The 15,917-nt window shown below is 67.8% G+C and overlaps 1 protein-coding gene across 3 annotated transcripts in view; it reads right to left on the minus strand.

The window, feature by feature from the left end:
• LOC140903998 (inactive phospholipase C-like protein 2) overlaps positions 1 to 15,917 on the minus strand; it is a 39,843-nt gene that overhangs the window by 4,323 nt on the left and 19,603 nt on the right. For 2 of the 3 annotated variants that reach the window (XM_073326092.1, XM_073326093.1), the window contains 4 exons: positions 6,601 to 9,084; positions 5,893 to 6,096; positions 5,336 to 5,411; positions 1,304 to 1,413 (listed from right to left, as the gene is read on the minus strand). In XM_073326092.1, the coding sequence (XP_073182193.1) occupies positions 1,304 to 1,413; positions 5,336 to 5,411; positions 5,893 to 6,096; positions 6,601 to 9,084 (2,874 nt within the window). Of the gene's footprint in view, positions 1 to 1,303; positions 1,414 to 5,335; positions 5,412 to 5,892; positions 6,097 to 6,600; positions 9,085 to 9,517; positions 9,541 to 15,917 lie in introns of those variants that run through there. The other variant, XM_073326094.1, reaches the window with a different exon arrangement.

A 15,917-nucleotide genomic window follows, 5' to 3' on the forward strand; every position in this document is an offset into this window, starting at 1 on the left:
CACCTACAAGCTCTGTGTTAGACCATGTTCCTGTCATCTAATAAACCTTCTGTTTTACTGGCTGGCTGAGAGTCACGTCTGACTGCGGAGTTGGGGTGCAGGACCCTCTGGCTTCCCCAGGACCCCGCCTGGGCGGACTCGCTGTGGGAAGCGCACGGAGGGGCAGAGGAGGCTGAATGCTCCGAGGTCAGGCCCAGGAAGGTGGAAGCCGGGTGAGCTGTGTCCCCTGCAGACAGGCTGCTCCCGGAGAGGAGACTTCCCCAGAGTCCTGCCTGGCTTCATGGGGAGCAGTTCCAGAGCATCGCCCAGGGACTCCGTGACACAGGCCAGCCCTTGGGGGGCTGTAGCCCCACTCCTCACACAGGGCTGGGATTCAGCCCGATGGCGTGCTGAATGGGTGACTCAGCCCTGTGGGTGCTGGAGCAGCTGGGAAGGGCTCCTAAGGAGTGGAGGCTGCTGGGCCGGGGGCATGGAGCTGGCAGGCTGCTGACACCAGGACAAAACAGCCAGGCTGAGGGAACCAGCCCCGGCCACTAGCACACCCCTTTGTCCGCAGCCTTGACTGTACCCAGCCCCGCTGGCCCCGATCCCTGGGCGTCTCAGCACTGCCACGTGACCCAGCACCCAGCAGGCCCAGGGCAAGTCTGGGCTGGGAGCTGGTGGCCTGGAAGGTCAGGGAAGGCCGAGAATCTGCCCCAGGTCCCAAGATCAATGGGCATGGGGGAGACACACACCATCCCGGCAGGATGCACAGGGCCATTGCCAGTGCTGGCAACGCAAGAGGGGAGCGGGAGTCCTGGGTTCCATTCCTGGATCCGCCACTGACTCTCAGTGTGGCCTTAAGGAATTCCCTCCCCCGTGCCTCAGTTTCCCCCAGGAGAGCAGGGATAACGCCCGTCCTGTGGGCATGTGAATCTGGCCGGGTTTGCTACGTAGGGAGGCGATGCGAACGCTCAGCGTGGACATCCCTCTCTTGGGCGTCATGGCCCAGCGCTCCGAGTGGCAGAGGAAATTCCCTCGTGCGGTGCCGTCTGGCTTCCCACCGCCCCCGGGAGCAGGGCCTAGAGCTTCACCCCGTCAGGCCGGTCTCAGCCCTCACCTGTCCCAGGCACAGGTGGGGAAACAGACCCCGGGAGGGGATGGGCCTAAGGGAGTCCAGTGGCAGAGGTGGGACCAGGGATCCCGGCTCTCGGTCCCACTGGTCCTCGGGAAACTAAGTCAAGAGAAAACCATTGCAGCCGAAAATCTCGAGGGAATCCCCCGTCCCCATCAGGCAGCGCCCTGGGCCAGGCCCCGGCGTTACCTTCAGCACCGTGACGTTCCAGGCGAAGCTCTCCAGGGCCTTCTGCAACTTCCTGCCCTTCAGCCCCTCCTTGGCCTCGAGGCGGTGCAGCTCCTTGTGGAAACCCATCCCTGGGGAGCAGAGCAGAGGGGAGCCGTCACGCCGAGCCGGGTGGGGAGAGCTGCTGGCGCCGACAGGAGGGGCCACAGCGGCCAGGCAGCTGGGAATACAGCAAAGCCGGCGCCAGGGTGCCCAGGGCTGGCTCTGGACGGAGATCGCCCTGCGCTGCTCACTGGTGCCCCGGCTGCACAAGGAGACACGGAGCTGCCCCAGAACAGCCCACGGGCAGGGGAGAGCAGTGGGGCACAGGCAGCCCACGCCAGGCCGGGGAGCTCTGCTGGCGGGGGGCCTGGGGTCAGGAGAGATCCAGGACTGCACCCTGCACCCCACTCGGGCAGCTCTACGGAGCTGGAAACAAGGGAATTCCACGTCACAAAGGGGGATCCCCAATAAGGCAGGCGCTCGGCTGCCCCCGGGGGACCGGTGCAGTCACGGTGCAAGTCAGAGCAGCCCCAGAGCCCAGGGGACGTGCGGGATGCCCGACGCCCGGCTCAGCGGGTCTGAAGGCTGGGACAGGTGTGATCCCAGCCGGCGGCAGGGCAGGGCCCAGCTGGCAGCTGTCACCACCCCTGCAGGGAGCAAGCAGCAGGTTCCCGTGGGCTCCGTCTCAGGCGAGGGCCCTGGGGCCGACGTGGGGATGTACGTGGGAGACGTGGGCTCTGAGTGCCTTGGACTCCCATGGGAGCACCGTGGGATGGTGGCTGGGGGCAGCCGGGCTGTGGCTGGGGGGCCTGTGCCCCGGGAGCAGGCGGGTGGGCTCTAGGGCTGAGCTGCGTAGGGAGGAGTCTCCCCAGGGGGGTGGCATCGTGCCCGATCTGAGCCCTTCGCCGGGTGGATGGTGACACTGCCCCAGTGGGGTCTGCCCATGCGGTGCTGCTGGGGGGCCCCGCCAGGACAAGCGCCCCCAGCAGGAGCCTTTCCCGCAGACTCACTGGCCTCCCACGCCCGAGCCAGCAGCTTCCAGCCGCCTCCGGGCGCCCTCCGTGCCGGGGACCAGGGAACGGCCTCGAGAGCTGGCGGGGGAGGCAGCAGCCAAGGCCGCCCCCCCCCCCAATCCTCTGCTGAGCAAGGAGCCTGGGAGTTGCCCGCAGAACAGCCCCCCCACGTCTCGCCCAGGCACCCGCACAGCCACGAAGCTGCCTGTGGGGGAGGGGATCCCAGGAGCTGAGGGTAGCGACCCCCCCCCGGGGAGCCCTGTAACCCCCCAAAGTCCTTCCAGCCCTGTGGGAGCTCACGCAGGGCTCTGCCTGTCCCCCGCACTGATCCCCCTTCATTAGCGCAGGGCTCCGGCTCGTTATCTCGGCTGACGCTAATGGGAACTGATGGGAAACGTCCGTGTCGGCCTCCCGGGGCCATGGGGCAGGGCCACCAGCACCATGCATGGGCATGTAGCCCCCCCACGCCCCTGGGGCAGCAGATGGAGATCACTCAGGGGCCGTGGGGCATGGGGGCCCCTCTTCCTCGCCACCCGCCAAGCCGCTCAGCGAGCTACGGGCTCTAACCAGCAAAGGCAGCTCCCCCCAGAGACCCCCACACCGATACCATACCCCCCCCCCAAACCCCGACACCATGGCCCTCAGAGACCTCCCACCGATGCCACCGCGGCCCCCATCCCCTACAGCGACCCCCCACCGACACCATCACAGCCCCCACCCCGACACCCCAGCCCCCCGTGACTCTACCCTAAGTGAAGAGGTGCAGCCCCCGCAGTAACCTGCCCCCCGCGCGGGCCCTGTGCTGAGCCAGCACGTAAGGGGTTAAGCGGACCCCCTGCACAGCGCCCCGAGCACGTGTCCCCCCCCCCGGTGCCGGCTACGGGCCCACACGCTGCGGCTCGCCCACCTGCCGTCCATCATCCCCCTCCACACCGCACCCCCCACTGGGGGTATTAACCCTGGGGGGATCTGGGCAGGGCCTCGCCCCCCGCACTGTGCGTCAAGGTTCACGCCGGGGGGACAGGGATTGACCCAGCCCAGCTGGCCGGCCCCCTGGGACCCGCGCTCTGCCTCGCACCCGTTAATCCCGGGCTATTTATAGTGCTCCACGCTCCTGGTGCTCCCCGAGGATCCAGCCAGCCAGGGCGCGGCGCTCTGACCCCCGGCCCTGCTGGCCACAGTCTCCGCCACGGCCCTCCTGGGTGCAATGACCCACAGCCAGCGCTGCCCTGACTGAGGGGCACCGGCAGAGCTGGGGGGGAGCCCAGGGCTGCGGGTCGGGAGTGAGGGGCACCGGCAGAGCTGGGGGGAGCCCAGGGCTGCGGGTCGGGAGTGAGGGGCACCGGCAGAGCTGCGGGGGAGCCCAGGGCTGCGGGTCGGGAGTGAGGGGCACCGGCAGAGCTGCGGGGGAGCCCAGGGCTGCGGGTCGGGAGTGAGGGGCACCGGCAGAGCTGCGGGGGAGCCCAGGGCTGCGGGTCGGGAGTGAGGGGCACCGGCAAAGCTGGGGGAAGTCCAGGGCTGCGGGTCGGGAGTGAGGGGCACCGGCAGAGCTGCGGGGGAGCCCAGGGCTGCGGGTCGGGAGTGAGGGGCACCGGCAGAGCTGCGGGGGAGCCCAGGGCTGCGGGTCGGGAGTGAGGGGCACCGGCAGAGCTGCGGGGGAGCCCAGGGCTGCGGGTCGGGAGTGAGGGGCACCGGCAGAGCTGGGGGGGAGCCCAGGGCTGCGGGTCGGGAGTGAGGGGCACCGGCAGAGCTGCGGAGGAGCCCAGGGCTGCGGGTCGGGAGTGAGGGGCACCGGCAGAGCTAGGGGGGAGCCCAGGGCTGCGGGTCGGGAGTGAGGGGCACCGGCAGAGCTGCGGGGGAGCCCAGGGCTGCGGGTCGGGAGTGAGGGGCACCGGCAGAGCTGCGGGGGAGCCCAGGGCTGCGGGTCGGGAGTGAGGGGCACCGGCAGAGCTGGGGGGGAGTCCAGGGCTGCGGGTCGGGAGTGAGGGGCACCGGCAGAGCTGGGGGAGCCCAGGGTTGGGCTGGCAGGCGTGGGGGGCCGGAGGGAGGTACACCGGCACAGCCTGACAGCAGCACATGCCTGTGTGCGTTCAGCCCCGTGTCTTTTATGCCATAACACCCTGTTGCCACTTACGCCGACAGCCCCAGTCTGTTATTTCTGGTGCTAATTATATTCCGGGGTTTGGCAGTTAACGACTCCTCTCTGATTCCTCGTCAGCCTCCCCCGTATCGCTCCGCTCCGCCCAGCGCCCGCCCCTCGGCGGCCCTCTGCCCCCTCTCAGTGCTGGGGGCTGGGACCCTGCTCCTGGTGCAGGGCGGGCTCCATCTCCTGCCCTGGCCCCCCCGTGGCGGCAGGGAGCTATTCCCGGGGCCGAGGCGCTCGCTCCACGGATCAGGTGTCTCAGCTGGGAGCAGCCAGGAGAGGGGACAGAGCCGTGTCCTATACGCACACCCCTGGGTCGAGCCAAATGCACCTGCCCCCGCCCCGCCCCAGCCCCGTTCCCTGCCCACAGCTGCAGCCACAGCTCCTCTGCTCGCTGTCCTGGGAAACAGGAGACAGGGCCCGGCTGGCCGGGGCTCGGGGGCTGTGCAGAGCCCGGCAGATTCCCCCACGGCCAGCGCCACGGTCACCGCCCCAGCAGGAGCCACCAGCTCCATCCGCCAGGCCGGGCCGGCTGGGGCCCGGGGTCTTTCCCCTCCAGGGGTGCCGGCTCCCATCCAGCCCCGGGGGGGGGCAGGGGGACGGGGCGGGCCAGGGAACCTCCAGCCACGAGGGTGCTGAGGCCCCATTAGCGCCGGGCCTCGTCATGCCAGCAGGTGTCACTGGTGACCAGCACAAAGGCCACCCCCACCCCCCGTGGCCCCAGGTGCCCGTAGCCCCCCAGCACCCTGGGGGGAGCGGAGTCGGGGCCCCCAAACCACCCCGCTCTGCAGCCGGGCCCAGCAGCCTCCAGCCTCCCGAGGCAGCACGTGGCACCTGCCCCCCCGTGGCACGTACCCGCCTGCTGGGCTTGCATCAGCTTCCTGTGCACAGCGTCGGCCGACTCGATCAGCGTCCGGCTGGTCTGGATCGTCTGTGGGAGCAGAGACGGGGGCAGTGAGGGGGCAGGATGGGGGACGGCCCAGCACCCGGGTGACCCCTTCCCGCACCGGCCCCCGCAGGCTCCCCCCAGCCCCAGCCTCCCCGCTCCCAGCAATGCCTGGGCCAGGCGCCCCGGGCTCCTGGGAGCGCAAAGGAAGGAAGCGGCTCCGGCTGCTGCTATGAACGGGACTCCTGCCGCCCGCTGGGACGGCGTCCGACCCCGTGAGGACGAGGGGCAGGGGGCTGCACTGGCGAATGGACCCCGAGGGGGCCCGGGAGCGACTCGCGTCTGGCCGGCTGCCAGCAGGGCAGGTGGCAGGACCAGGCCATGCTGGGACCTCGCTCTCCCATCCTGGGGCGGGGGGCTGGCACTTCCCGGTCAACCTGGCCTGGCGAGCGGGCCGCAGCCAGGCCGGGCCGGCCCGAGCAGGGAGCCGGCTCGGGCGGGGGCTGGCTGCCGGGCGGGAGCTTACAGTCTCGTAGGCGGTGAGCACTCTGCGGAGCAGCTCTGGGACGGGCCCCTGGGCCTCCATGGGGGGGTACTGCTCGCCCAGGTTCAGCGTCACGCTGGGGGTGCTCTCGCTGCGCAGCAGCCATGTGGCCACGGTCAGGATGCACTGCTTCATGGTGGCCGCCGGCGTCAGGCCGCACAGCTCCTTGAAGGAGACCAGGGCGTTCTGGAGATGGAGAAACAGTGAGCCGGACACCCCACGGCGCGCTGCGTGGGGAGGGCAGGGCCGCAGCCCCAGCTAGGAGCCCTGCACAGCCTGGCCTGGGGCACGAACACAGGCCTTATACTGGGGGCCTCCCAAATAGAACCCAGGCGTCCTGACCCCCACCCCTCCCCCAGACACTCTAACCCACTAGACCCCACTCCCCTCCCCGAGGGGGAGAGAACCCAGGCGTCCTGACCCCCACCTCTCCCCCAGACACTCTAACCCACTAGACCCCACTCCCCTCCCCGAGGGGGAGAGAACCCAGGCGTCCTGACCCCCACCCCTCCCCCAGACACTCTAACCCACTCGACCCCACTCCCCTCCCCGAGGGGGAGAGAACCCAGGCGTCCTGACCCCCACCCCTCCCCCAGACACTCTAACCCACTAGACCCCACTCCCCTCCCCGAGGGGGAGAGAACCCAGGCGTCCAGCCCCCAGCCCCCGCGCTGCTGGCCCGGTGCGTACCTGCATGTTCTCCCGCAGGTCGGTGGCCTCGCGCAGCGGCTGGCCAGCCGCGCGGAACACCTCGTCGATGGGCTTGATGCCCGTGGCCTTGGCGGAGGCGTACTCCCGCAGCCGCCGGCCCCTGCGCCCGGAGCGCCCCCGCCCCTTGCCCCCGCCGGGCCGGTCGGCGATGGCCACGTGCAGGAAGAGGGAGGCGTGGGGCAGCAGCTCTCCGGCCAGGGACCGCAGGGGCACGTGGCGGTAGCCGCTCTGCAGGCACTCGAAGGGGATGGTGTACTGGGCGATGAACTCATCCCCGATGTAGTCGTCATCCAGCACCACCAGGCGCAGCAGGGCCAGCTCGGGCAGGTTCACCTGGAACTCCAGGCTCTCCTCGAAGACCGGGTTGTCCCCGCTCTGCAGCGCCGTCTTGGTGCGCCGCTCGGCGCAGTCGGCCGGGATGCCATGGATCTCGGCGCAGACGTAGGGCTCCACCACGTCGCCCTTGGCACCCGAGCCCCGGGGCTTGGGCAGGTTCTGCCCGCTGATCACCCGGAGGTGCAGCAGCTGGGCGGGCACGCCGGGCAGCGAGTCCTTGGCGTTGGCGCTGAAGTAGGAGACCTCCTCCCGCATGACGGCAGGGCGCAGCACGTACCCACAGGCCCCGTTCTGGCGGAACCAGCCCGCGTTCAGGTCCATCATGAGCCCCGGCGTCTGGAAGTTCATGGCCACCATCTGGCAGCCGCACTTCCAGAAGTCCTGCGGGTTCGCGTTGCTGGCGTCGATGCGCAGGGGGCTGGGGTAGACCCGCGACAGGAACCGCTTGTTGTAGCTCACCAGCTCGGCGGGGCACTCGCTGGCGAAGCGCCCGGCCTCCACCTCGCTGAAGGAGCAGAGCTCCCAGTAGCGCTGCCCGCGCCGCGAGGCCTCGAAGTCCTGGAAGGGCACCTCCTGGCACAGGCTCACGAGCTCCGACAGCTCCCTGCTCAGCCGTAGCCTGCGCCGCCCGCCCCCCGCGGGCGGCTGCCCGTCGGCCTCGCCCGGGCACTGCCCCGTCTCCGGGCCCTCCTCCTCGTCCGTCACCTCCCCCTCGCTCTCGTGGCAGCTGGGCTGCAGCTTCCTGCCCTTGATGAGGACTCTGCCCTTGAGGGTCTCCGGGGAGGGCAGGTAGGCCTCCTCGGGGTCGGGGGGGTCCAGGTACAGCTTGGCGCCCAGGGTCTTCCTCAGGCACTGGGCCATCAGCCTCTGCTGGGCGGGCGAGCAGCGCACAGCCAGGCACAGGACGAGGGGGTATTCGGAGGCCTCGAAGGCGTACCGGTCGATCACGCCCACCACGCTGCGACAGGCCACGCGGGAGGCGGCCGAGCGGCCCCCGGAGACCAGGGGCTCGCCCTCCGGGCCGTCCCACACCGCCAGCTCCAGGCTGCGGCAACCCATGCGCAGGGCCGCAACGTAGCCGCCGAGGCCGGTGCTGCCCCAGGAGCTGTCCTCCCGCAGGCAGGCGCCGTGGGCCGAGCTGATGTAATAGTGGGACAGGGGCTGCGTCATGTCCTGGCACACCCGGAGGTGCTGCGGGTCGAAGATGGAGCAGTCCGGGGAGAGCAAGTAGCGGGTGAAGCCGTCGATGGCCAGGTGGCCCTTCTCCCGGCCCTCGCTGGAGGGCTCGTATTTGCCAATGATCTCCAGGCACGTCTCCTCGGTCACCCCCTCCATGCCCTGCTCCACCTCCAAGAACGTCAGCAGGTCCTTCAGCCCCAACGACTCCTTGTCGCTGGAGAACTGGACCAGGAGGAAGAAGATCTCGGGCCTGGTGCAGAGGTCGCAATAGGCCTCCACGAACAGGTCGCAGGCCACGTCGCTCCCTGGCCGCTCGCCGGCCTTCTGCAGCTCCTTGAACTTCAGCTCGATGGTGGAGGCCTTCATGCCCGGGTTGAGCGCCTTGATGAGCTGCACGGCCCGGGCCACGGGGATCTGGCCCACTTTCTCCAGGTCCGCCACCTCAAAGACTGAGGAGATCCAGGAGGTCCGGAGGCTGGGGTGGCCGGCCTCGGGCGCCTCCGGTGTGTGCTTCCCGTAGGACACCAGGTACCTCAGCCCCATCACCCAGGCATTCACCACGTCGGGCGAGCTGGCCACCAGGTCCAGGGACTCGTAGTTGTCGCCGTGGATGATGGAGAAGGCGCACTCGTCCGGGAACTGGTCGGAGAGGCCGTTGCTCCGCAGCACGGGCGTCTTCTTCCCCACCCGCACCTCCTTGACCGACTCGATCTCGATCTTGGCCTTCTCCGAGTCCTTCTTGGAGGGCTCCCACCGCAGGTCGCGCATGTCAGGGGCCAGCAGGAAGAAGCGGCTGTACATGCGGGAGTTGGAGCGAACCTTCTTCATCTCGCAGCCCTCCAGCATGAAGGAGATGCAAGCCGCCGTGCTGTTGATCTTCCGGTCGTGGGGCATTGTGCTGAAGGACACAGTCTTCTTCTTCTGAACTGGCCTCTGGCGAGAGCCATCCTGCCGAGGGAGAACACAGCGGTCAGGCCCGGCACAGAGACCGACAGGTCGGGCCGCGGGTCGGGCTGCACAGAGGCAGACCGGAGGGGCGAAGGGCGACCCCCACACAGGGACTGGGGCGAGCGCCATCTGCTCCCGGGACCCAGGCTGAAAGCAGAGCCTGGCATGGGGCTCCTGCCCCTGCGGCCAGCAGTTGGCAGGCTCCTTCGAAGCGGAGCACAGACGGGAGGAAGGACGGCGCCGTTCCGGCTCAAGCCGGGGACCTGGGAGGCCTGGGGGGAAGGCCCACCTCTGGCACAGCTCTGCTGGGTGACCCTGGGCACGTCCCTTCTCCCTGCACCTAACTGGCTGGGGGCAAGCTCAGGACCCTCGACACCCCTCAGGGAGCCCGCCTGGCCGCACAGGGGACTGTTCATGGGGGGCTGTTTCTTGCCTGCGTTACTGCCACGGTTGGTTTTGCTCTGAAGGGAAAGCTCTGTTCGGCGCAGCGGGTCCATTTCCTGTGGGGTGGCCAGATAGGCCCGACCCCCCCGCACTGCAGGGCCCCGGCAGTGACCCCCCAGCCAGCCGCCAGATGGGGGCTCGACCGCAGCCGCCTCAAAGCCTCTGTCCCTCCTTCCGCCCTGGCAAGGGGCAGGGGCCTGATAAGGCCAGAGCCAGCATGGCCCCTTCGAGCTAAATATAGGGCACATCCTCCCGTGGCCGCCACACAGGGACCCCCACCCCCTTCCTCCGCTGCCAGCCGGCTGCTGAGCTCTTCCTTCTGGGACCCAGGGGCAGGAGGTGCCTTCCCGAGGGCCCTTCCCGGTTCCCCGTGGGCAGCGTGTGCTCCTGATGCCACTGCACATGGACCCTGCACCCCGGGACCCCCACCTGGCTGGATTTGCTTCTCCTTTGAGCTGCAGCCCCTGCTATCCCACCCCAGGGCTCCCCAGTCCTGCCCCCCCAGCTCTGCTCTTGCCCCTCACTCCCAACCCGCAGCCCAGAATGAATGCCCAAATGGACACCAGGACCCAGATTCCAGCGAGCGGGAACTGGAGTTGAAGGAACCAACCATCCCATAGACGATCAGCCACCCACGCTGAGCAGCTGGGGGGGAGGGGGGGATCTCGGCTCCAGCTCCCCTCCCCCACACAACTCTGTCTCAAGGTGATTCCCCGGCTCAGGCCTTGGACAGACAAAATAGCCCTGTGGCCCTGAAAAGCTCCAGGACCAGCTGGGGAGCCCCCAGCATCCGTGGGGCAGCCAGCCTCATGCCAACCCCTGCCCCCAGCGAGCGGGGTGCTCCCCCAGCCTGCTTCCCCACCCCCTCCCCGGCTCCACCAAGCGGGGTGCTCCCCCAACCTGCCCCATCCCTGGGACCAAGGGCAGGGCACAAATGCTTCCTGCCCCTGCTGCAGGGGAGGAATGAGAGGGACGTGGTTGGGCGCCCCTCGGCCCGTGCCAAGGCGGTGGCATTGGGGTGGCTCCTGGCGGGAGCGGGAAGCCCTGCTGGGATGCTGGCACTGGCTGGATCCATGGAGAGGGGGCTGCTGGGCCCCCGGACACACCCATGCCCCCAGGCAGGCAGAAAGCTGCTGCAGCAAGTGGGGTGGGGGGGATTTCAAGGGATAAACACCCGGGTTTTGAGTTTTCCAGCCAAACCGAGGGGTGTTTTCTGAGTGGCTCTGCGGCGCGGCAGATCCTGGCTCATCTCTGGGGGGGGGGGGTTCGAGGGAGCCCCTGGGACGCTGGTGGCTGGGCAGGCCCCAGGGGGGCAGAGAGCAGCTGGACGAGGCCTGGGGCTGGGATAAGCAGATCCTGCCTGGGGTTTCTTCAAAGGGAAGTCTCCACGGGCTGCTCCTAGGAGATAAGGAGGGCGGGGGAGCAGCTGGTTCTCAGCAAACCAGACCCCTCAGCCCACCAGTCCTGGGGGGGAAATCCTGCTGGCGGGGGCTTTGCGAGGCCCATCAAGGCCCAGGCTCAGGGCCTGCTTCCCATAAACGATGAACGGAGGCGTGGGGGGGCGGACGGGAGCCCAAGGACACGGCAGCCAATTCCACGGACAGGCTCAATCCGCAGGGGCTGGTCCCACGAGGCTGCGTGGGGCAGGGCGGGGGGGGGGGAGGGCGCGGGATGGACCAGCCCCAAGGGCAGCTCCCAGCTCAAGGGCTGGACCCTGCACAGCAACGGGACAATGTAAAGACACAAAGGAGCTGACAAGAATCATCGGTGCCCCTCACTCCCGACCCGCAGCCCCTGCTAGGCCAGCCCTGGTCCTCACTGATCCCCCTGCCCCATCCTCGCTCTGTCAAGCAGAAATGCATGGAGCCAGTGTCTCCCCCACATGGCTCCGCGGCTGAGCCCCCCACCGCCCCCCCCAGCAGGACTCGCTGCCCTTTTAATCCAGAGGATCTTCCAATCAAGAGCAGCTGGTGCGAACTGATCCCCGGAATCCGAGATTCCTGCTTGGGCCCCTCTGAACTTCCCCCCAACCCTGCTGTCACGGAGTCCCTGGGCGATGCTCTGGAACTGCTCCCCATGAAGCCAGGCAGGACTCTGGGGAAGTCTCCTCTCTGGGAGCAGCCTGTCTGCAGGACACACAGCTCACCCGGCTCCACCTTCCTGGGTCCGACCTTGGAGCATTCAGCCTCCTCTGCCCCTCCGTGCGCTTCCCACAGCGAGTCCGCCCAGGCGGGGATCCTGGGGAAGCCAGAGGGTCCTGCCCCCAACTCCGCAGTCAAACAGGACTCTCAGCCAGCCAGGAAAACAGAAGGTTTATTAGACGACAGGAACATGGTCTAAACCAGAGCTTGTAGGTGCAGAGAACAGGACCCCGCAGCTGGGTCCATTTTGGGGGGCAGTGAGCCAGACAACCACGTCTGCCCTTCACTCCATGTCCCAGCCAGCCCCAAACTGAAACTCTATCCAGCCCCACCTCCTCTGGGCTTTGTCCCTTTCCCGGGCCAGGAGGTCACCTGATTCCTTTGTTCTCCAACCCTTCAGCTCTCACCTTGCAGGGGGGAAGGGCCCAGGCCATCAGTGGCCAGGAAACTGGGTGTTGGCCATTCTCTGTGTCCAGACCCCTGCACACACCTGCCCTCTAGGGCTCTGCAACAATCATACGCCCTTATCCCACCACCTAGAGACTTAAGAACTGCCTAGGGGAAACTGAGGCACCCCACAATATTCAAAGGAAACATTAAGAACAGTCCCACTTTGTCACACTTGCCAGGTACCCAGGTGTCACTGTCACCATCAGCTAAGGGACCCCCATGTGTGCACCGCCCACCCCACTCTTGCGGCTGAGAGACCCGGAGCCAGTGGCTCGTGGCTCACTCAGCCAGGATGATGCCCTGACAGTGGAGGGTCCCCTCAGCCCTGGGGGGACAGGGGGTCGCTTCAGCCACTCGAACAGCTGCAGCCCACCAGGGTCAGGGGTCCCTGCGCTGGGCACTGAGCAGCCCCCACCTCAGGGGAGCCCCCAGCTCTACCAGCCTCCCACACATGGCCCAGTGGGGAGAGGTTCCTGCCTGGCCAAGCCAGCTTGTTTTAGCTCCGTTTTCCTTCCTTCCTTCCTTCCTCTCAAGGCCGGAGGCCGCTCGCCCTCCCCTGGCGGCCTGGCCACTTGGGCTTCCTCCCTGCACAGGGAGGCCCAGCCCAGCGCAGCTGCCCCACCAGACCTGGGGTTAGAGCAGCTCGGCCCCAGCTCTGACATGGGTCCCTGCACCCACCATGAACCTGCCCCCGTCTTCCCCCAGGGATGGACGTGCCCGCAGCCCCCTTAGCCCGTCAGCGCTAACGACCCTGGCGCTACGATTCAGTCCTGCCCCCCGCCCTGCAGCACCATGCCAGACCCCAGCTACCCCGCACCTGACCAGCACCCGCAAAGGGAAAAGAAAACTGCAGACACCCCCAGCTTGCTACCCAGAGAGGCCCCTGCCCCCCCCACGGGGCCCATTCATCACAGTATCCCCAAATGGCCCACCTTAATTATGCACATTGTAGGGAGAATGATCACTTTGGATGAGCTATTACCAGCAGGATAGTGAGTTTGTGTGTGTGGTTTTTGGGAGGGGGGTGAGAGAACCTGGATTTGTGCAGGAAATGGCCCAACTTTATTATCATGCACATTGTGTAAAGACTTGTCACTTTGGATGGGCTATCACCAGCAGGAGAGTGAATTTGTGGGGGGGGGTGGAGGGTGAGAAAACCTGGATTTGTGCTGGAAATGGCCCAACCTGATGATCACTTTAGATAAGCTATTACCAGCAGGACAGTGGGGTGGGAGGAGGTATTGTTTCATGGTCTCTGTGTGTATATAATGTCTTCTGCAGTTTCCACGATATGCATCCGATGAAGTGAGCTGTAGCTCACGAAAGCTCATGCTCAAATAAATTGGTTAGTCTCTAAGGTGCCACAAGTCCTCCTTTTCTTTTTTCAGTACCCCCAAAGCCAGCCCTGGGGGACGGGGAGGGGGGCTGGGCCTTTGGGCTCATTGCACAGCAGGGCTGGCCCAGGCCAGGCCACCTTCCACCCCAAGGCCCCGCCGAAGGCTGCCACTCAGCCTGGCCCGGCAGCAGGGCCCAGCACCGGGACCTGGCCCCCAGCCCCGGGCAGGGCTGTGTCGGAGCAGGAGCGACCCCAGGGAGTCGCTGCCCTAACGGGGCTGCCCTGTGACCCCCAGGCCAAGGCCCACAGGGAACACACACCGGCTGCCCTCAGAGGGCCCTGCTTGACCCACACCCCAGGGGGCTGCTCTCGGGAGCCAGGCCTGGGGCAACCCAGAGTGGCAGAGACCAAAGCCTCAGGCGAAGCAGGCAGCTGCCCTGTCCCTGCGGCTGGTGCCTCCCAGACACGCTGCCCCCTTCCCTGGCCCAGGTCAGTGCATCGGCCCCTCCCTTCCCGAAACAGTGTGGCCACATGGGCAGTCTCTATACTGTGTATTGGCCCTTGCACTCTGGGCTGGAAGCCTCACGTGCTGCTCTCGCAGGGAGAGAAACTCCCTGGGAAGGACGAAATCTCTAGGTTGGGGGGCCGAGTTCTGGGGGGAGGGGTGGGGCATCTGCCAAGCAGGGAGTACCAGCCCGAGGTGCCTGCAGAGCCCCGGGACTCCCCTCCCAGGGGAGGAGTAAAGCACCAGCTGGGAGGGCACCAGCACCCAACCCGCCTTTGGTCGTCCCGGGAGCCAGCAGAAACTGGGGCTGTTCTGATTACGGAGCCGCTGTACAGGGCTGGGATGTCAGAGGGGCTGCAGGTCGGGAGTGAGGGGCACCGGCAGAGCGGGGTTGGGGGGAGCCCGGGGCTGGGTTGTCAGAGGTGCTGCAGGTCGGGAGTGAGGGGCACCGGCAGAGCGGGGTTGGGGGGAGCCCGGGGCTGGGTTGTCAGAGGGGCTGCAGGTCGGGAGTGAGGGGCACCGGCAGAGCGGGGTTGGGGGGAGCCCGGGGCTGGGTTGTCAGAGGGGCTGCAGGTCGGGAGTGAGGGGCACCGGCGGACATTTTCTGTTAAAGGGACAGACACCGCAGAACACAACCCCCCCCCCAGCTCTGGCAGCCCCCTCCCTGTGCCAACGCTTGCAGCCCGGGGCAGCGCGACGCAGACCTGACCCAAGCGCCGGCTGCACAGACGCCTCGTTGATTTCATTAGGCTGCATCGTCCCTTTACCGATGCAGAGCACGGGGCCAGGCATCCCCAGCTGGCGGCATGGCCCCCGCAGGCCCGACCCAGCCCACAGGGGGCCCAACGGGGGCTGCACAGACCCCAGGAATACTCCAAACCAGAGCCCAGCAGCACACAACCAGGGTAAGGCGGGACGTGAAAACAGGAGGTGAAGCCCGGGGCCACCCCAGCTGGGGGCTGGCGCCCTCCTCTGCTCTCGGTAACCGGCTGGTGGTGACGCCGACGGGCCCCGGGGCCGCTGCTCGGGCACCCCCCACACCTGCCATTAGCAGCTTCAGAATCCGTTTGCATCCCCTGGTTTCCGTTCCCCCCTCGCTGCCAGATTGCTCTGGAGAGCCAGCCCGGCGCCAGGGACAGCAGCCTCCGCTCCGCCCGGCGTCCGCCCGCGAGATGGGGCCCGTCACGCCAGGAGCCAGAGCTGGGTCCTGTGGGGCTGCAGGTGGGGAAGAGGACTCTGCTAACGAGGGAGCCGGCCCCACTGGGAAACGAGCTGAACACAAGAGGGGCCCCCAACCAGCCAGAGGAGGGGTCACGGCTCTTGGTCACTGCCAAGCTGCACCGGACTCAGCCACGGAGACAGCATGAGCAGCGTCTTGGGCGCCAGGCACCGGCTCCCGGCTCCTACCGGGCCAGAACTAACCAGCCGCCACCGGGCCCTTGCGCCCTCCCCAAGACAAACACTCGCTGTTGGCCCAGCCAGAGCTGCTTTACTTATGGGGCTGGGCACCAGGGCCCCACAGCACCTCCCGCCTGGCAGAGACCCTGCCCCTTGCCGAGGCTCCAGCCTGGGATGCTGCAGAGCCTGGGGGGCAGAGGCCACGGTGTTTAAAGACATCATGAAGCGGGCAGAGCACCCAGGGCCAGCAGCAAAGGGCCCCAGCCAGCACCAGCTGGACCGCGAGGTCCTAGCCGGGGGCAGGAGGTGCAGGACTAGGGGAGCCTGCCTACCATTCTGGGGGCACCTAGCGGCCCCTGCCAGGATCAGGGCCCCGTTGGACCGGGCGCTGCAGCCCCACCCCCAACCCAAGGCAGGGAGTCTGGACTAGGCTGGGCAATAGGCCGCGTGGGGCGGGGGCAGACTGGCCAGCACAGGTCCTGTCCACAGGGTGCCAGGAGGGCTCCCAGTGGGACATCGGTTCAGGGCTTCCCGGCATGTCCTGCCCAGGGATTCCCTG

Source organism: Lepidochelys kempii, chromosome 27, assembly GCF_965140265.1.
Source record: "Lepidochelys kempii isolate rLepKem1 chromosome 27, rLepKem1.hap2, whole genome shotgun sequence".
NCBI lineage: Eukaryota > Metazoa > Chordata > Testudines > Cheloniidae > Lepidochelys > Lepidochelys kempii.